General features: G+C 42.0%; 1 protein-coding gene across 6 annotated transcripts in view; it reads right to left on the bottom strand.

Annotated features, from left to right (window-relative positions):
• Positions 1-21,154, bottom strand: part of ELMO1 (engulfment and cell motility 1) — a 479,853-nt gene that overhangs the window by 203,194 nt on the left and 255,505 nt on the right. For all 6 annotated transcript variants that reach the window (XM_033088370.1, XM_033088366.1, XM_033088369.1 and 3 more), the window contains one exon: positions 16,880-16,988. In XM_033088370.1, the coding sequence (XP_032944261.1) occupies positions 16,880-16,988 (109 nt within the window). The remainder of the gene's footprint in view (positions 1-16,879; positions 16,989-21,154) is intronic.

Here is a 21,154-nt window from a genome sequence, read left to right as displayed (position 1 = left end):
TGTTACTCCTGATGAGTCAGTATTCGCAATTACTTCAACAGAGTAATCCATTTGACTGCCTCCTTTCAGATATATTTGTTTTCCGATAAAATGCCAACCACCACATCTCATGAAATAGTCAAAGTTAGAAATCAAGTGACTCAAGGTCATGCCTCAAGAGGGATATTTCAAAACAGCAGAAATCATGTTGTCATCTAAAGCATAAATGCAGGCAATCACATGGCATAGCAACTGGTAGAGCTTTTTAAAAGTCCAAGGGTCCCCTTCTTATTATCTCACCAGCATGGTGACCAATGTCCTAACAAAGAAGCAACATGGGTGCACAACCGGAGGGTTAGATTTGTTTTGACTCGGGTTTTTGTTGTTGTTGTTGTTTTCATTTGTTTCCTCGTCACCTGAAAAGCCAACTCACTAGCCAGACAAAATAGCTCAGTAAGTGTCACTGGCTACAATCCTAACTTTTCCCCAAGGCCAGGAGCAGCAAAGAAACTTGGGCTCCACCTCACAAGAGATTGTCACATTGGTGACAATCTAGCAAAGCAGGGCTCACCTGCTGCATTCTGACCACCGTCTTACTGACAAGGACACGTTGGCCTCACATCCCGACAGGCAGGTCCCCAGGAGAGCAGAGGGCAAACCTGGAGGGCCGGATTCCCAGTGTTGCCTCCACAGGTATGATGATGACAGCCGATACCTGGCTGAGCTCTTCCTGTGTGTCAGATGCTGTGGCTAAGATCCATCCCCCTACCTTCCATCAGCCCACACGGCATTGCTGGTCCTGACTGAGAGGCTTGATTCAGTCCTAACTGCCTCAATTACAGCCCCAGAGCCAACCGGTTCACCTCTGTCACAAAATTGTCTTCTACCCAGTTCTATATGACACCTGCTAACTGCCCGCCATACAGTGCCTCCAACTTCTCATTTCATTGGGTGGATGGACATTCTACAAGAACCTGGATGGAACTGACACCAATTATGCAGCAGATAGAGCTGGTGGGAGAAAATGTGCAAAGACAGATTAAGTAAACATGTCATGTCCACGTAGCGTGAGATATGCCACGGTGGAAGGGTGCTGTCAGGGAGCGGGGGCTGAAGACTGGGTCGGAGGTGGGGACACAAAGGAATGGAGGACGGTACTTTAGAATGCGGAGCCAGCGTGTGCAAAGGTCCAGAGGGAGAGGAAGCATGCCATGCTGCGATTTCTGGAGTGTAGGGGTGGTGAAAAGAAGTTTGGCCTTTGCTCTTGAGAGAAAACAGGAGCCATCTCATTTAAATAAGTCACATTAAACAGATCTGACTCAGGCTGTAGACAAAGCCCATGTTGCAGGATGCAACAGGGATGGATTAGAGGAGGCAAGTGTGGAGGCAGTAACACGTGATCTGAATTAGGGTGATGGCAGTAGAAACAGAAAAATCAGGAGACAGAAGAAGACTTTAGTGGTGACAAGGTACAAACTTCCAGTTACAAGGAAGGAAGTCCTGGTGATGTAATATACCGCCTGGTGACTGTAGTTAACAAAACTGTATCGTGCATTTGAAACTTGCTAAGAGAGGAGATCTCACAAGTTCTCATCACACACACATCAACATTTGTAACTATGGGAGGTGAGAGATGTTAACTTAATGTAGTCTGGTGATAATTTTGCAATGTATACATATACCAGCTTCCCTTCCCAAATTATAATGTTGTAAACCTAAAACTGATATGATGTCATATGTCAATTGTATCTCAATTAAAAAAAAAAAAAGGAAACTTTGGGTGCTGACTTGACAGGACTTGGCCATGGGCCGGCCGTGGACATGAGGCTATGACTGAAGACATCAAGTTCAGGGGGATACTTGGGGGGATGGTGACACCAGGGATCAGGACTAGCAGCAACTTTGGGAGCGGAGCTAGTGGTTTTTTTCCTTCTACTTCTTCTATACAGCAGGAGCTAAGTCTTCCGTTACAGCTCACTGCCAGGGAGGAAATGGGATGGAACATACGAGAAACGACGAAGGCATCTCCTCCCTTCCTGGAAAAAGTGAAAGAAACGGACTTCGGGACCATGATTACTCACAAATTTAGTTTGATATTTTTTCTTTTATTTTTTTGTCACAAGCACTATCTATTCATTATTAAAAATATTGGAAGTATTATGCTTCTCTATGAGAAGCTTGAGAAGCATAATTAGGGCCGACCTAGCTACAGGCCCAGCAAGAGCAGTTCTGAAGGCCCAAGGTACCTGTAGGAACCCATGAAAACGTTCTCATCTTTATTCGTTAGGGGTATGAATGTTGAATCACTATGTTGTACACCTGGAACTAATATAATGTTGTATGTTAACGATATTTCAATTTAAAAGAAGAAATAAACTGATTCTTTTTTCTCCTCTGGGGGCGGTATATATATGTACTATATATATCTGAAATCCAACTATATTTCAGTACCTCTACTGCTAACACCCTAGTTCTAGACACTATTACCTCTCAACTTGCTCACTGTAGTGGAGTGTATTAACTTGCTCTCTCCTACAGTCTAATCCCAATGGATCAGCCAAACAAGTCATTCAAACGGTAAGTCACATAATATCACGCATGTGTTCAATCCATCCCACGGTTTCTTTCTTCCCTCAGGGTAAAAGCCAATCTGTTAGAAATGGCCCCCAGGGCCTGCAGAATGTCTCTGCTCTCCAATCCCTCTTATCTCCGGCGAGTCCTTCCCTGGTTGGCTCTGCTCTTGCCACCCTGGCCTCCTTGCTCTTCCTTTCCCAGGCTGGACACTTAGGACTCAGGGCCTTTATACTGCTGTTCCCTCTTTTGGGAAAACTCTTGTCCAGGTACTTTCTTGGCCCACTCCCTCACTTCATATTTTTGGTCAACGTAATCTTAGTGTGGCTACGTCAGGCATCCCCCCTTTTCTGTCTGATTTTTCTCCATTGCATTTTTAACCACGTGAAATACTTCTTTATTTGTTTATTGTCTGTTTTTCTCCAAGTCAAATATATGCTACTTAAGGGAAGAGAGGGTATTCTGCTTTATTTCACTGCTACTTCACATGCTAAGATGTTAAGGGTTTTACTGAGCAAATGTTCATCCTGCTGCCCTTTATAAAAACAAACATTTGCAAACACTGTATCTATCTGTCAATGAGACCACATTTTGATACCATGGCAGACTATTTACATCTATAATCACAATATGACCACCTATGTGAGATAGCATTCTATTCAACGATAAGAAGTCTGAACAAACAGCAAAGGAATCAACTTATAAGGGAAAGAATTCTGAAAACACATTAAGTGAAAAGAATCAGGTCACAAAGTAAGATGCACGATATTAGCTCATTTTTATAGTAAAAACGAACAGGAAATTTTGTTCAAGTGTATGCGATAAGGTAATTCCCAAGAGAAAATAAACATTCTTTAAATGATCGAAACAGCCCATGAGGCCTCACATGTGATGTTTCCTCGGATGACATGAATAAAATACAAAAACAGCCGGATTAGTTCCGACCTGGACAAGTCTGGATGGGAAAATAAGTCTGTGCATTTCTGTAAGATTTTGTCTTATCTTATGGGCTCCAATAAAAAGCAATTTCTCAAACTATTAAATAGCCAATAAAACCCAAAGAGGCATTAGAGCTGTGCTTCTCGGGTAGGGACACATATGATTTGCAGAAATGTTACGGAGCATTTGGACGAAGGCTTGTTTCTTTCTCCAAGTTTCAGGATGATTTAAAAACTCCTGTTTCCAAGTCACGATGAGTGAGGCAGTTGCTTCTGCTCCGGACAGCCCCATTGCACCAAGGCTGGGGGAAAGGGCCACCAAACCCAGCCGGCAGGACACAGAGGTCGCAAAGATGGGGAAATCAGCTAAGCAGGGAAGAATGAAGTGAGAGAAATGTTTTTTGTTTGTTTTTTTTTTTGCCATTTCCTGATCTGTTCTGGCAAAATTAAGGTGTAATTCTTCTCAAAGGACTCTTTGCTGGCAATAAGGTTGACATTTCAAAGAATAAAACAATTCATTGTAGGGAAAGCACATTCAACTATACTTAATGTTCATAAGATGAGAGTAGTCCCATCTGCCTGGGACAAAATGAGTCCGCAGTGCATCCTGCGAGGTTGCCTGACCACGAGAAGATCCTTCTAACCAGGGCTTCAGGCATTTCATTAATTATCTTGCCCAGAATCCAATACTGACCTGGCTTACACACATGTTACTCAAGAACTGATGATGGCAAAATTCTGGTTAACGAACTTCCTGGTTATGGTCACCATATTGGGTACATAGAAAGGATTCTGCTTAATGCAGCAGCTTTGGGGCTGGCGGCCACTTGGGCAATCACAGTGTTTTACAGCAGATGAAACCGAGGACCACACAGAAGAGCCTTGTCTAGAGCTGCTAGGTAGTGGAGTTCAAACCAGAATGGAGGTCTTCTAATGCCCAATCTAGAGCTTTGAGTACCCCACAAAGCTACCCATTTCACCATGATCCAAATCACCATGGTGCAGGCGGTGGGGCTTCATAGAGATTTCCAAACTTAGGAGGGGCCAGTCAGGCTGCCTGGGAAGGAACTGGAGAGTGTATTAAACCGGCTGCTTTCTGGATTCCATCGCAGGAATTTATATTTCACAGAAGCTATCCCGAGTGACTCTGAAGCACAGCCAAGTTCAGGGATCACTGGCCTGGGTTATACAACACAGACGAGCCAAGACAGCGGCAGATTTCTATTTTTCAAAATGCAAGTCATCCTCCTTACTCACTCTATGAAAAAACAACATGGAAATGTGCAATTATAAAGCTTAAAATAGCTTCCTGGGGCGGGGCGGGAGAAATGATTCACACTTCAAAAGCTGCTCAGGCCACAGCTGGAATTTGTGCTTGTGGCCAAAACCCTTGGAAAGCCAAGTAGAGAGGAGCCACCCAGGGCTGTGTCCTGCTCCCTGGAGGCAGGCAGTGACCACTCCAGAGACATACAGGCAGCTGGCACTGGCCTGCCAGGCACTGACAGCTTGACTTCCTGGCCTGCAGCAGCCATCCTAGGGGACCTGGCTCCTTTCGGGTCCTCGTAGATGGGCTCACCTGCTTGGACAGGAGGTATTTTCAGGGGGAGCAGTTTACTGACTATCTGTATCCTCACTGGAGTCCAAGCTCGGAACTGGTTCGTTCGCCCATTTCCAGTAGGCAGGGGGTGGGTAGGAAAAAAGAAGCAAGCTGGGAGCTGTCTGGAGGCAGTTGGGGACATAATCAATTAGGAAGTCACACAGCTGTGTGTGTTCTGAAACAGAAGACTGAAAATAGGTATATATATATATATATATATATATTTATATATATATATATATATATATATATATATATATATATATATATATATATATTTTCCTTTTTGGGGAACATACTGTAGCGTTATTTTCTAATTCAAATTTGGACTCAGTAGGCCTTCTCACCAAATTACCCTGAGGATGAAGGTATGGGAATGAAGAGGAGGCCTTTTTATATATCATTCTTTGCTTAATTTAGAAGAGAAAAGGATGGTGTTTGAAGGGTTTCAGGGTAAAACACAAAGTTCATAAAACATTTAGCAATGTCTGAAAATATATTTCTGGAACTGACCCTGAAGCAAACAGAAGGCTTACTCTATTCATGTGATAAATACTTATTACATGCAGATTCCATAAAAAGCACTGGATTAGAGACGGATTCACTCTGAGCCTAATCCTCAAGGAGCTCACAGCACGTAAGGAAAACAGGGCATTTTAAAAAATGGAAGCAGTGGTCGATGGCATTGCACCATCGTGAAAAATAAACAGCACAAAGGTTTCCCACAATAGTTAAATGCATCTGCATGTGTCCTCCACATCTCCCAGCGTCCCAGGTCCCTCATTGGTAAACGGAGATGTTATAAAAGTTAACAGAGAATTCACCTCAGGGAATTGCCTGCCATATAGAAAGCATCTAATAAACGGCAGTGGTCGTTGCTGTGGATTTTTTGTTTTGTTGTTTTCTTTTCAATAAATTCTTTATGGTTACTTTAAACCATCAAGTGGTGTTTGAACTTCAAATGCCTAAGGCTGGGAGAGACTGCTGGCATCCACTTCCTAGGCTACCCCAACAACCAGGAAAATCTCTCCGTCTCAAGGGTTCAGGTTCAGGAGAAGAAGTTTGAATAGGCATCGTAGGGATTTCTGCTGTCCCAACCACTGGGCTCTCCCTGAGGGAGGAAGCCCCTCACTGCACCAGAGGGAAGTGTGCTCAAGACTAAAGCTGCGGATATGCTTCTGGGGTGTTTTCGTTGGTTTGCTTTTGTTTTACTCATGAATATTTTGGTTTTAAAAACCTTACAGGTTAACATTTCGTCACCATTTCAGTGCAGTTAGTCATCATCCTGATTTCTGTTGTTTTCATTCCTTTCTTTTTGTGATTTTTGTGATCTATTTTATTCTATTTTACCTCTGTTTGAATCTTCTAGCATTCTGCTTATACTTGCCCTCTAATTCCATGCTGCCCTTCCAAAGTCATATTCTACTTTTACAATATCCTAGGACCTTTGAGTTCATAGCCTGGTATACCGCAATCCTACAGTAAATGCTGGGAAGAGTAGTTATTGCTATGGAAAAAGAATAGCCTGTGGGTACAAACCACAGGGTGCAGAACTAGAGGAAGGTGGTTTTCACACTCTACATTTTTGGAGTGAGACTAGTAACTTTCACACGAGATTGATTTTACAGATGAAGAGTGAAGATGTCATCCATGCAAATGGCCTCCTTCATCTACTGGGATCACGTTACTTTCATGTTTTTCTTTTTTTATGAAACTTCTATTTATAAAAGCAGCTGTGTGCCCTGAAATCCACAGTCTCTCTTAGGTACATAACCACTGCGTTTTAGGAAAGCCACTCCCACAGTGCTGAAGAAGAACTGGGGGACGTGGATGTAAGTTTCGTCAACATACACCCCCTGACCTGCACCGGGGAGACATCAGGTCTCAGCGAGCCTCAGTCAGACCTCCATGGGGAGCAGGTGTTCTGACGAGGCTCCTGACACTGCTTCCGCCATGACGTCTGGTCCTGCGCCACCTGCACCGTCCCTCCACACAGCTCTCCTGGGAAGTCTCTGGCTAGGCAGGGCGCCCAGCACCTTTTGCTCTCTCAGACAACGGGCCAGAGCTGGATCCCATTTAAAATCAGTTTTATTTATTTATTTTGATTTTTTCCTTTAAATTATTTTAACTTTTTTCTGCCAAAAAAAAACAACATACTTTTCACATTTTTATAACAATGCATGTGTATGTGTGGGGGGCATGTGTGTGTTTATAGAGTAAAAAAGAATGATAAAACAACTATGGCAGAATATTAACACAACAATAGATGTAATTGGGGGAAATATATATATAGATATATAGATATATATATATCTATATCTATCTATCTGTCTATACATTAGTGAGTTCTTTGGACTTTTGTGTGAAAAATGTTTCAAAAAAGGAAATACACTTTTATTTCCATTCATTTTTCATCGCTCTTCTTTGTCTTTTTTCCTTACCAACATTCACCTCCGTATGCTTCCAAAGGAACTCTATAATGATCTGCGAGTTTCCATCCAAAGTCCCACTGGTATTTTAGAAAGAGACATGAGTCTGCCCACGGACTCGGAGGAACTTATATCTTTATCACAATACCAATGTTCTCCTGCCAGGGGTTGTTATCAAATAAATAAGCCCAACTGCCTGGTGTTGTGCTTATTTATTTGAAACTTACATATTTTAGGAATGTCTTATAGTTTTCTTCACGTAAGTCCAAGACATTTTCTGTTAAGATTATTCTGAAATAGGTTACATTTTTATTGCCCTTGCTAAAAAAGATTGCTTTTTATCCATTTTGTAATTACCTAATTACTGCTGACATATGAAAATGCTATTAAGTTTTATTTGTCCGCTGTGTAACTACTCTTCTAAATTACATTAATTCTAACAGCTTTTCCTTTGCTTCTTCAGGGATGTCTAGATACATAAGTTTTATTGTCTATAAGTTAAAATACTTTGTTTTATCAATGAACTATACTTCTATTTGCTTGTGTCATCCAGATCAAGGAGAAATAATAATGGTGAATATTAGCATCCTACTTTAGTTCTAGTTTTTAATAGGAAAGCTGTTTTGCTATCACCATTTTAAATACAGTGTTGGCTTGCTGCTTTATAGTAGCTTTAACAAACAAAATGAAGCTGATAATATGTCCTATTCCATCATCTTTAACAAATGACATTAAATGTTATCAAATACTGGTTTAGCTTTAGTTGAGATGAGCATTTGGGTTCTCACCTCGAGTTTCTTCATGTGCGAGGTGCACTGATCTGTTTTTTATCCCTGAACTCCGCTTGTCTCTCTGGGAAGCGAATCTTTGAGTCAAACTGAAGGTCCAGCAGTAGTGAATACAAACGCACACACTTTGCAAACATTCATAATCCACTTATATTATTTTTATTTGCCTTTGGTTTTTCCACTTATTTATTTTTGAATTCTCTTTATGATCTCCTATAAACCACTTCAACTTTTAGGGGAAACATGGTCACAAATTTTAAAATATATATATATATACACACTATTCTTCTAAATTACATTAATTCGAATAAATGGTAGAACAACAGAGGCACAGATGAAGTGCTATAGGAGTTTAGAGGAGCGTATGCTGGAGGGACCAAGACAGCCAAGCAGACCTGATGTTTGAGATGGGCCTGAAGGTCTGCAGGATAGAAGGAGAAGACACTGGGCATCTATGTTCTTTTAACATGTCTGTGTCTCTCTCCATGAGGAAGGTGGGCAAATCTCCTGGCTCCCCCCTCCATCTATAACCTAAGAAACAACAAGAACGGATGCTATGTATTATATCGTCTCAGAAATAATGTAAAAAGGAGCAAGTCCTTAAAACCTATAAGTGTAAATTATTTTCATTCATTTATAATTGAGAGTGCTTGATATATTCTCCTTATAACCACCAGGTCCAATTTCTCTCAGTAATCACTTCCTATGGAGATCAGCATGGCTCTATGATTTTAGAAGTATCTGTAAGTACTGCCTTCTGAAACACCAGCAAACCACCACAGAACTTCAAATTCTGAAGATAGCACCTAAGAGCACAGAAAGGGTAAGCTTTGCTACGAGATATAGCTCAATGTCTCTACGTCTCTGCATATCTGTGTTAGCACTTCCTTCCCGAATGAGCATTTTACAGTTAACAAAACACTTTAATCTACATTTTTCTCATTGGATTCTCAGACGAGGATCGTGATGATGTTGATACTATCCCCAAGTTACAGATGAGAGAATAAGGAACACGATGGCGAGCCGTGTTGACGAAAGTCCCTTACATCCATTACACCTAGGGCTTCTGATTCTGAATGCAAGAATCTTACAAGACGTCCTCCTGTCTTTGATGATACTACTAGAAATCCTGGTATCAGTTTTATAATTATTCTAAACAACCACGCTCAGATAAATTTTGTGCTCTCTGCTATGGCATTTTTAATTTGGGCTAAATGGATGTAACTTTCTAAAGCCAGGCTCACACCTTGAACATTTATTTTAATTTGTTTTGTTTTTGTTATTGCTGTTTTATTTTTACTTTAAACGTAAGGTTGAAGTAGAATATGAAAGTAAAAATAGAATATGAACATTCAAGACAAAGTCAAGCTCCAAGAGGCTTCAACTTTTCCATGAAGCATGGGTATAAGCTAGTATTAGGAGAAAAAAAAGGAAAACGCCCTTAAGAGGTTTAATTGTTAAAAGTGAAATTTTCTCGAGTTTCCTTTAGCCAGAATGTGCTAAGAATGAAAGTGATGGATGGTACTTCTCAAAATATGAAAACACCAATGTCCCAGAGTTAAGCGTCTGTTCTAATTGTCGGATTCCAAAGAGTCCTTCAGATAGCTCACATGTTATTTTTACTTGCTAAAGCAAAGGTGTCTGGGTGATGAATTGCACAAGGTGCTTCACTCAGCACCACCGGTGTGTTGTAATAAATATTGCCACTGACAGACAAAGTAAGGAAATACTGAACATTTTTGCAATGTGTGATCTAGATTTCCTTCTTGTTTTTTTAAAACAGAGAAGTAGCTATTAAATTTTAACCTAATTATATATATGATCAAACAGGTGAAGATGGCAAAATTGTTTCAGAGAACTATGAAGGCATGAATCACAAATGTGTGTTCACTCTGCCCTTCAAGGTACACCTGAGAATAACCCACACACACCAAAAAAAGCATAATTGAAGAAGTGGAAATATCCATTTGCTAAAAGGAAAGTAAGGTAGTGCAGCCCTAGCATCTTAGTGATGAAAAATGAAATACATTATAATAAAACCTCAATTTTCATTTTTCTGCAACCTTTGATATTGCTACATTGAAAGAAATACTAGTGCATTTCCCCAATTCCCAATAAAGGCGAAATGACAGAGGGCTACAATCTGACTTCAATTTGTTATAGTTTTCTACAGCAGTAAGGAAAATGCAGAAAATAATTTTTAAAGTAAAAGGACTGAATTAAGGGTTTTGAAGTAGGTATTGTCTCTTATCTTAACAAACCTCAATTTTCTTCAGCTATCTACCATCCTGGGACCTTATCCTCAGGGAAGGCTGGTTTCACCGTCAAGTCTACGGAGCAGCTAATGACTGGTCTGACCATCAGAATGTCCCACTCCCTTCATCATTGACTGGGTTACACACAGGATCAGGCCACAGTGTTAGCCGATGAGACGTGAGAGGAACTCTGCTGACCGGCTTTTGGAAACATTTCCACACATAGAAGAGACTTACTGGAAGAGACAGGCTCTTGTTCCTCTGGACCACGTAACAGTGGCCACCATTTTGCTACCAGCCTAAGGACATATTTGGTACTTCAAGGATGGCAGAGCCAAATGATGAAAAGATCTTGGGTCCTGATGACATCACCGAACAGTTAACCAACCCTAGGACCTTCTCAAATCTGCAATAATGGCATTCGATAAATGTTCTTCTTCCATTGGGCATTTTGAGTTGGGATTTCTATCACCTGCAGCTGAAAGCCCCCTGACAGATGCACTATCTGGGCCAGGACTCGCATGAGTGAGATAAGCTCGTCTTTGTCCCTGGCCCCAGACAGTATCATGCTCCAATTCTAGAATTTTATGCCCAAGACTGAGACATTTCTTCTTCTTAATAATATTCTTCTCTTGGCACCGCTGCCTGGTGGAGTCCAAATTCTCTGCACTGCAAACTGTCATCATCTGACTCTGGCCTTCCCCGCCAGCATCAGCTCCATTTTCTTGTTTTCTCAAGCCTTTTGCTTTAGCCACATTGACGTAGAATCCTCTCAACCTCCTTATCTTTTCACCTACAGTTCTCACTGCCTGGAATTTTCAACAGCCACTGCCCGCCATATACATGGTGTGCCTGCCTGGCTGTTATTGTTCTCTGCGTCTTTGTGATTCCACAAACTCAAAGATCTCTTCTGCATCACATCTTGCAAGACTCTCCCTTCCTCAGCTTGCCCAGCTCCCCATGAAGGAATAGAACTGAACACTGCCTCTTAATGACATTATTATAACTTAAAGGTGAATGGCAAAATGGTTCGTAATCACTTGTTTATGTGAATGGCTCTCCTGTTAGAATAGGAGCTGCTTGAGGATGAGGGTGTGTTCTAAGTCTGTGTCATAAAAGATTAGGTTGTGACTTGTAGAGAGGAAACCGTATAGTTATTGAATAAATGAACAAATGAGAGGCCAAATGAAATATCCTAGCCCTACCTAACATATAAATGTAACTGGGTTACATTCTACCTCCCAAAAATAAGTAATGAACCTCTTTGTAACAGAAACCAAGCTTTCTGTGCATCACTCAACAACTTATTGCTTTGAGGACAGAACTACAATAAGGAAAACAACAGTAACCAATGTTTAACCACTGTTAGGCTCTTCATGAGGATTCCATATTTGTAACAAGTATCTGTGGGTTTGTCTGCGCTTTGTCTCTCTTCTGTAAAGGCACCACCCTCTGTCCCCCCACCCCAACCCCCTGAAAATATACCTGTTCCTTTGAACACTTGCTCTTCCCTCTACTTCAATCTTATTCCTCTAATTGGGGCTTCCAATTATAAACCCCAGGCCATTAGGATCTGTGATCATATCCCGGTCTATAAGTGTCGTTCTTTGTGATTTTTTAAAATTGAAACTAAAGGAAAACAAATGCCTTGCTCTTAAAAGCACCTCACGGAGAAAGCAGACTGAGAAGAATAATTTTAGGGGGCATGTAAAGAAACAAAGACATTGTTCCAGGTCCTGGTTCAGCAGACACTTCAAGGAGAGCACGGTCCTTCCGTGGCTTAACCTACAGTTTGCTTATGGAAAGAGAGACGCCAGCACTTGCAAAAAAACAAAAGCGAAACAAAACAAAAAAACTATCCATCTTCCAACTAAAGCAATATCTATGATCTCATTTAATCTTCCTAACAATTATGTATAGTCCTGTCTTTATTTTATAGCTAAGGAACCAGAAGCTCAGAACTGAGAAGTATGTCCGAGGCATCCAATTAGGAGCTGAATGGTGATTTAAAGATGGGTCATCCGGACGCCAAAATGCAAGCGCTGGACTTCCCTGCCTCTTTCTACACTGTTCTTGGGCATCCTGGACACCAATTTGGCTCAGTGGCCCTAGACAACATGTAGTAAATGCAAGTCTTCTCTTCATTAATAAACATAGATGCAAATGATCTTGATTAACTCCTGGGGGTGGTACAGGCTTCAGTTAAATAACCTTGATCAAGTGGTCTGAGAATATAAATAGGCATTATTTTCTATACCACACTATTAAACACTGGCCTCTTGCAATGTCAATAATTAGGAAGCAAAAAAAGGGGGCTTTGAAAACAGTAATCTAAAAAAACCTGCATACATATTTGGCATCAGTCATATAATTGAACACTCGTATGTTTGTTTCAAACACCAAAATGTAATTGGTAATTCAGAAGGAAGTTTCCTCAAAAGACTCGAAGTTAAATCAAAAGACAAAGCATTTCTAGATTGTTCTGCTTTTCTGTGTGTCCTTTTTTCCCATCAGCTAAATTTTTCACTGGGTGCGTCTTTTGTCTCAGCACTTGCTTATAGATCTAACGTCTCCCAGGTCAATTATGAACGCACGCCCGAGAAGAACCATCAACTTGGAAATGGAGAAAAGCAGACACGTACGATCCAAGAGATGATGGATTTGTTTGTGAAACTAATTTTCTCAGGAAAAACATAGACATCTCCTTCAATATAAGGGTGTACTCAGATTTGTTTTTCATATTAGTAACTTATTTAGTATGGCAATAGGCAAGAGGCGATCCGTTAAAAAGCAATTTTCCCCTTACCACAGGGTGTTTCATCACTCGATGTCTAGCGCCCAGTCAGAATGTAGCAACCCTTTAATATTTCATGAACAGAAAACAACTCATCTGGGCACGTTGACTGCAGAAACATGGGGATATTTTATTAGTCTTGCAAAATGTCCAGAACGGCCTTTGCAGTGGATCAACCTAAAAACTTCAACTACCAAAACACTGGAAAAATTTGGCTTTAGGACAGATTATGGGCATATATATATATATATGTATATAAAATGACTTATAACTAATAGGAAAAAGTATCAGTCCCAACTCGTTGTTTCGCTTTCTGAAGCAGAAACGTTGGGGACAAAGACCGTATCTGGTTCACCTTTGTACCTGCAATGTCAATCATAGTCCTGGGCACATTGTAAGTAATCAAAAGATTTTTATTGAACCAATGAATACATGCATTTGTCATCTTAGAGGAAGGGAACCTGCCATGAGTACGTCAGGCTTTAGCTGTACAAGCCCTGCCTCGCTGTAGGGACCGGGCCTGACTAGGTACTGAGCGAGTTGTGGCAGAATGTTGGGAACGGTCTTTCCAGCAGAGGGTGGGATATGGAACAATCTGCAGGCCAAGAATAGCATCTGGGGTACCGTCAGGGATCCCTGAGGTATGTGCCTTCCTCTGCACTATGTTATGTCCACAGAACCTGGCTTGACTACCGGGTCATCAAAAATCCAGGATGCTGCTCTACACCAGCCAGCAGTCAGCCCCTGTTCTACACCCAACACACGCCCCCGCCCCCACTCTGACCTCAACTCCCAAAGCACAGAGCTCACGTTTACCTGAGAGGCCCTGTCTGCTCAGACTTTGCCACCACGGTTCCCCTCTACCCACCAGGTGGGGCCCCATTGATCCACGTTTCTCCTGCCCTCACATTGCCTGGAATTTGGCCATCTTTTCCAAGTTAGTCCCCTTGGGTTGACTATTATCTGTTCCCAGGGTACTCCATTCACTCCTATGACAACAATTTCAGCCAGAGAGGTTACCTGTGGTCAAGCCAAAATGGATACAATTACAGTCCCGCGCCACTTCACGACGGGGAGGTAGTCTGAGAAATGTGTTGTTAGGCAGTTGTGTTGTTGTGAGAACATCACAGAGTGCACTTACACAGTCCTAGGTGGCACAGCCTCCTGCACAGCGAGGCTACATGGCAGAGCCTACTGCTCCCAGGCTCCAAGCCTGCACAGCACCTTACTACACAGAACAGCACAAGATGAGAGCCAGCAGGTGAGAGAACGATGCATGCAACAGACATGGTGAACACCACACGTGTGAGGCTGCTGCCAGCTTAACACAACATACTGTATAGTAGCGCACACATATAAACCAGTAATGCAGTCATTTGTTATCATTAGCAGGGATTATATACTGCACATAACTGTAGGTGCTATACTTTTATACGACTGGCAGCCCGATAGGTTTGTTTACACGAGCGTCACCACAAACACGTGTGTATTGTGCTGCATTGTGTACATTATAACGGCTACAACGTCACTAGGCCATAGGGATTTTTCAGCTCCATTATAATCTCATGAGACCACCATCATCCATGCAACCCATCGTGGACCAAAACATCGTCATGCACTGCGTGACTGTACTGACATTGTCACTCACCGCAAATACTACCCATCTGTTTCTGCAAACGTGGGGATGCAAGAGCACAGTGCAGGTTGTATGATACCCAAGGACACAAACGTGGTAAGTGGCAGAGATAGAACCCAAGTCCCCTTTATTCCCAACATTCTTCTCGTCCTCCACCATTTGTCTGATATGTGTTAACTGTTAGCAGGATAGACGCGTGTCCATTGGGCAGAGAAGAGCAGGAAGCTGGATATGGCAGTCAAAGCACAAGAGTATATACCTTCATGCTGCCATCAAGATGAGAGCTGATAGCCAAAGCAAGCCCTTGGGGGAGCCGGGACTTGGGGAGGCGCAAAGACAGGGCGATGAGGGGCAATAACCTGGAGCAAGAAGTGTCAGCCAAGGAGATCAGAGCAGGTCCCCAGTTTCTGAAAATCTTAGATGGTTTGCCATGCATTTTAGTAAGTGACTGTCTATAGTTCCCCCATAACATTGAGATGAACGTGAAATAGTCACAGTCATCAGACTGAGGAATTCAGTAGGATTTGCCTGATTCAGGACTTTGAGCCTTCAGCTCAGTACACAATAAGCTATCCAGCACACAAAAATCTCAACGAGTTACTCTAATGGGGAGCAGGAAGCAGAACTCACATCAACGGTCCAAGTAAATGAAAATGTTCACACTGGTTATCAGTGAACCCAAGTAGATTGACACAGAAATCTCTCAGGTCAGGCGGCTACTCCCCTCGTGCAAAAATGACTGCATTTTGGCTCATAAGTAATGAACTTTCATGGCAGTTCCATGTCAACTCCAGCTTCCTTCCCCCACCCACCCACACGCGAGGATGATAACGTCTGTTTTTCTTACTGAAACAGGCACAGCGCCTTAGCATTTTCCTTACTAAGTTCTGAATTTTCTAGTTTACGTTAGTGATACCATAGTCAGTTCTACCCTGTACACAAAACATAACCCCCTTTCCAATTTAATCATTGGATCTCTTCCCATTAATCATTTCAGAACATTTTTCTGTAAACTCTAAAGCATGTGACTGAATATTTATGCTCCCACCATAACGCCAAACACCCAACATTTCTCAGGTACAGTCTTCTCTGGTGCCCACGTTATTAAGCCTACAAGGAAAGATTTATACGTGTGTCAGCTCTATCGATGTCGGAGGGAATAAAAGCAGCCGCTCTAAGGAAGGTCATCCTTGACAGTGATTCTGAACCAGGTTCAAGCAGGTTCACTCCAACAGGTTAAAGCCAAATTACACCAAGGAGCAGAAGGCTAGGAAATTATCATGCCCTCATTTTCCGGGTGTCTTCTCTGAAATTTTGTAATATAAGTAAGAAAAAGAGCAGTAGACATATCTCTGACCATACGCGTCATGATCAGCTACCCATCTTCTTCAACAATGCCTTCCTTCTTAGAGCAAGCGTTTTAAACAAGTGAGATACTGGGAGCAAGAGATGTCATTTTTTTTCTTGTTTTTTTTCAGTTTTTTTTCTTGATAGAGAAAAATTGTTTCAAAAGAAAGAGAAGAAAATGATCTATTGGTAGGTTAAAAACTTGAATTAAGAAAAAAAAAAAAAAAGAAAGAAATCCACAGATCTTTTTTCCTCACAGAGTATTAAATGCAAGGCTGTTTTAAGACACACTCATTTTTCTAATATTTGGAATTCAGTCACAGTCCCTGCCAATGTTTCCATTCTTGTGGGTTTTAATAACATTTATTCCCAGAGCATACATGCAGAAATATCTATGCTGGAAACCTGAGCCAATGAGCGTTCGGTCCACGTGATGCCCATGTCTAGCTCTCAGCACCTTGGGACTCTTCATGGGGGTGGGGACGCAACCCTGGGAACTGGTGTCTGCCCAGCTTTATGCCCACGTGGGAAACAAGTGTACTTACGCAGCTCCCCCACTTTCAAGATCTCGCACAGCATCTTGGTCAGCTCTATGCTACTGCGGCCAAAGGGACATTCGTGCTTATCTTCTCGGCTACTATTCTCAAGCACGACCTGTAAACAGGAAAGAGAACAGGTCACCAAGGGAAGTGAGCTCACATAAAACATCAAAGACACTGACACAGAGAAATCGATCCTCTCCAAACCACCAAACTCAAGCCCTAGGGGCCAGGACAAAATCGTCCTCTCAGTATAGTCTCAGTAGATAGAACCTCAAATCTTACATGTGCCAAATATCCTAGACCCTTCTTAGACCCTGTAAGAGGATATTTTGCTTGTTGGTGAATTACAGAGATGCCTTTGGAGATAATTTTTTCAAAACAGTACAATAAAGCATTTTTAATGTAAGTGAGAAAATTACTCTTGTCCTCCCATCGTGTCTTCCCTTTCCTGGGAAAAGCAACCCTTCTGTGACTTCAGCTCCTGCATTTTAATCACATAGTTCCCACAGAGGTTTCCCTGTTCTTACAAGATTCCACCCCTGGCCTTAGTTGACTGGACTACACCTAAAGGACATGGGACACAAACTGGACCAACAAGAGTCCTTCCCTGAGCCTTATCGTAGGAAAAGGGAAAAATTGTCCCAACTATGCTGACAGCACCTAACGGACATGAGTGCAGGGGCTACCTGAAGGTAAGACTGCAATAAAAAAAAAAAAGAAAGAAAGAAAGAAAAAAAGAAAGAAAGAAAGAAAGAAAGAAAGAAAGAAAGAAAGAAAGAAAGAAAGAAAGAAAGAAAGAAAGAAAGAAAAAAGAAAGGAAGGGAGCCAAAATGCAAAGAAAAACAGCGAGAAGAGGCCGTGGGAGCCCTGGGAGCACTTGAGTGGCTGGTCCCACTTGTTCCTGTAGCAAAACTACTTCCCTATCCTTAAAGTTTGTTTGTCCAACCCTTCCTCTGAACACCCTTTGGTCCCTCAATAAATTCTGCTCTTTCCTTAAGGTAGTTTGAGATATTCCTGGGACAACTAAGGGAGCCAGCCATTCTATCAAAGGATTAAACAAGAGGAAAACAAAACGACACAATTCTATTTTAAAGTTACTAAACTTCAAATTCATATGTCAACAAGAGGAATAACCAGCTTTTCTGTCTCTGACGCCACCTCCGACTTCCCCCGTGAACTGTTTGCTACCTCCTCAAAAAATTAACTGGTAAAGAGGAACAGGGAAGCTGGGGAGGAGAGTTTACATAACCAGGTGGCTACTGGGAATCAAAGGAGGAGAAGGAGTTTGCCATGTCAGGTGTGTGAGGAAGAACTTGCCAGGTAGAGGGAGCACAGACAGAGCCCCTGCGTTGAGTAGGGTGTGTTTCGGGCAGGCCAGCACGCTGCCTGGTGGACAGTGGGCAGGGGTCTGCACGGCCACATTTTGGGTTCCAGGACACAGAGGGAGGCAGAGCAAGGCAGAGGAGCCTCAGGGGTAGGTCAGCCACTGCCCCAGGGCTGTGTGGGGTGTCATTCAAGACCCTGAGAAGCTTAGATGGGTGAGTGACGTGACCTGATTGGTTTTGAAAACATGTATGGTCGTGGGGAGTGGACAGTGGGGAGTAAGAAAGAAAGCACAGTCCTTCTGAAGGTCCTGGGCAGTGCCCCTGACAGAAACCAGGGAATCTCAGGCTGGGCTGCACAGCCACTCAGCACATGGGAAGTGATGGAACAGGCAGAGAGGCAGGAGGGAATGACGAGAACAAGAAGGAGAAGGCTTTCAGAAAAGAGAGGTGAAAGGACTATCTGGAAGGAGAGAAGAAGGAAGGAAAGAAGAAAAGGGGAAGGAGGAAAAGGAAATAAAAGTGCTGATACCGACAGGGCTCCAAATAGTGAAGTAACGTGAAAAAGAGGGTGAATTATTTAAAACCAAAGGCGTAGAAGTTTAATAAAAACGTGCTCCGATTATTTTCTGCATAAACACCGTAACAATAACATACAGACACGCACACAAAGTATTGTATGTATTGACAGTCCCCAATAACAAATCAACTGTTTCCACTTGGGGACGTTCCTTCTAGCATTGCACTGCTACCTAGCCATAACACAACGCAAATCGTTTGCGTACTCCATCTCCTCATCCACGACGCCTCCTGGGCCGTTTGCGCTGCCCTTATGAGGATCACGTTATCACTCTCATTATTGTCCACCAAGCCAATGAACCATCCTGTGTTATGGGACTTTTCAAGTTGGTAGCGTGTGCTCTCATACATAATTACCGAATATCATCGTGAACGTAACCTTTACCATCCTTGGGATTTATGGTAAAAATTCTTCCTTGCAGTCTCTTTAGGAAACATAAGCTTTGAGTGGGTTGTTTTTCTTTGACAAAAGCTGTACATAACTCCAACTCAATCCCTTCTCCTAGCAAGCATGGAACAGCTCCTGCGGGGTCCCTGAAAGTCCCATGCCCTCTTCAAGGTCTCTTCTGGATGAGGTGCCTGAGCACAAAGTCTCAATTGACTGAGCCTGAATCACCCTCCTCCTTTTAGGAAAATCCTTTCTGGTTCTAACCAGGAATTTCAATTCAGGAAAGCAGGATGGAAGGACAAGTAAATTCCTGTCGATGTATCAGAGAATCCTTATTTCTCTTTTACAAAGTGTGTCTCTGAGACAACCATCATATGTCTCAGGGAGCCAATCTGAATATCCCAGTGATGGGGAAAAGAATGGACAAAACAGAGCGAGAAGAAGACAGAACGTCAAGAAAGACACAAGACAGGTAGTTTTCAGCCAGCTGCCAGCTCCCAGAGAGGACATTCCCCAGCATTTCACATTAGCATTCTATTAACATTTCATGAGCACATCAATATTTAATGAGGATGTGATCTGCATACACTGTAGGTAGAATTACTGCAGCCAATAAAATGTTCCAGAATTATTTCCAAGGCACAGTTTATTAGCAGGCACTAAATTAAGGAGTAATTTAAGTAATCAATATGTAAAGCAGCTTTGAGAAGCCCTACTCTTTTATTCTTTAATGTGCCATCCATCTTATCATATTTACCCACCTAAAGAAAAGTAAACCCTCCTTCTTGACTCATCTCTATAGACAAGGTAGACACAAAACTTTAAAGTTACCTGTATGGGTTTTCAGGTCAACATTCTTACAGGAATATTTTAGAAAAGACTGTGATGGTGCATGTTCCTAGTTAGATATTACTATGAGAAATAATTCTTAAACTGGACAGTGGCTTTTTCAAAATTTAACACACTGATATATTTATATTCAATTCCAACATTCTGGTATTAACCATGTTCACCTAAGATGTTTTGAAAAGTTTCATTCAGAAATATCAAGGCATATTTTTCATCTTTATTTTTTCCTCGCTCTTCAGCTTTAAGAGCAAACATACTGGAACAGAAACCACGATGGATGGAATACTAAAACCTATTATCACTCATCTTAGAACATGTTGTATAGCACAAGAAGTTGCAAGCGTCTGCATGCTTTATAAAATAAAACACAGAATATTTTTGCAATATTAAGTATAACACATTTTATAAAATACTTTGTAGTTTACAGGGTGCATTTACACATGTTCTATCAACTGACCCCCAACAAGTCCACACGATTGATAAGGCATGTATTATTATTATTATTATTATTCTCTTCAAAATGCTGAAATACAAGGAAGAGGTGACTTGCTTAGACCATAGAGCTAGCCTACGTCAGTCCTGGAATTCAATGTTTAAGGTTTTCCATTTCCAAATCTCTTCCCCCCATGCTGTAGCTTACAGATTGCTTTCACGTACTTTATTGCCTTAAAACTCAATGGATTTCATGTCTGAAGAGGCTAAGAGAACTTCGATGAATGTCCTCTAGCTCACTGAAGCAGGTCTATAAATCCCAGCCCCTCCCGGACAAAGGTATAAGGTTCTCTCTTATCTCATTTATCCCTGAAGAAGGGTACCGATCTTTCAGGGCAAGTGACCAAAGCTGCTGTGGCGTATCCCCGCAGGCTGTCTTTCCATAAATGTCAAATTCCCCTCTGAATGGTCTGTGTTTTTGCACCTTCTCCTCCAGTGGTGCAGATCAGGAACCTATTCGGCTTGGGTGTGACCATTAGATGCTGAGTATAAGGCCAGCCATGCTCTAGCACTGCCCCTTCTCTGACTTCTGGGACCACCCTTGTCATCTCAGCCTCAGCATCCTGTTACTGGCTTGTATCCCGCTGGCTGTCCCTGACACACTTTCCTCACACTTTCTGTTGAGCTATCCACATCTGGGACAAGTCC

This window comes from Rhinolophus ferrumequinum, chromosome 20, assembly GCF_004115265.2.
Source record: "Rhinolophus ferrumequinum isolate MPI-CBG mRhiFer1 chromosome 20, mRhiFer1_v1.p, whole genome shotgun sequence".
NCBI classification, from domain to species: domain Eukaryota; kingdom Metazoa; phylum Chordata; class Mammalia; order Chiroptera; family Rhinolophidae; genus Rhinolophus; species Rhinolophus ferrumequinum.
The sequence above is the reverse complement of the archived record's forward strand: the minus strand, read 5'-3'. Positions and strand labels throughout refer to the sequence as shown.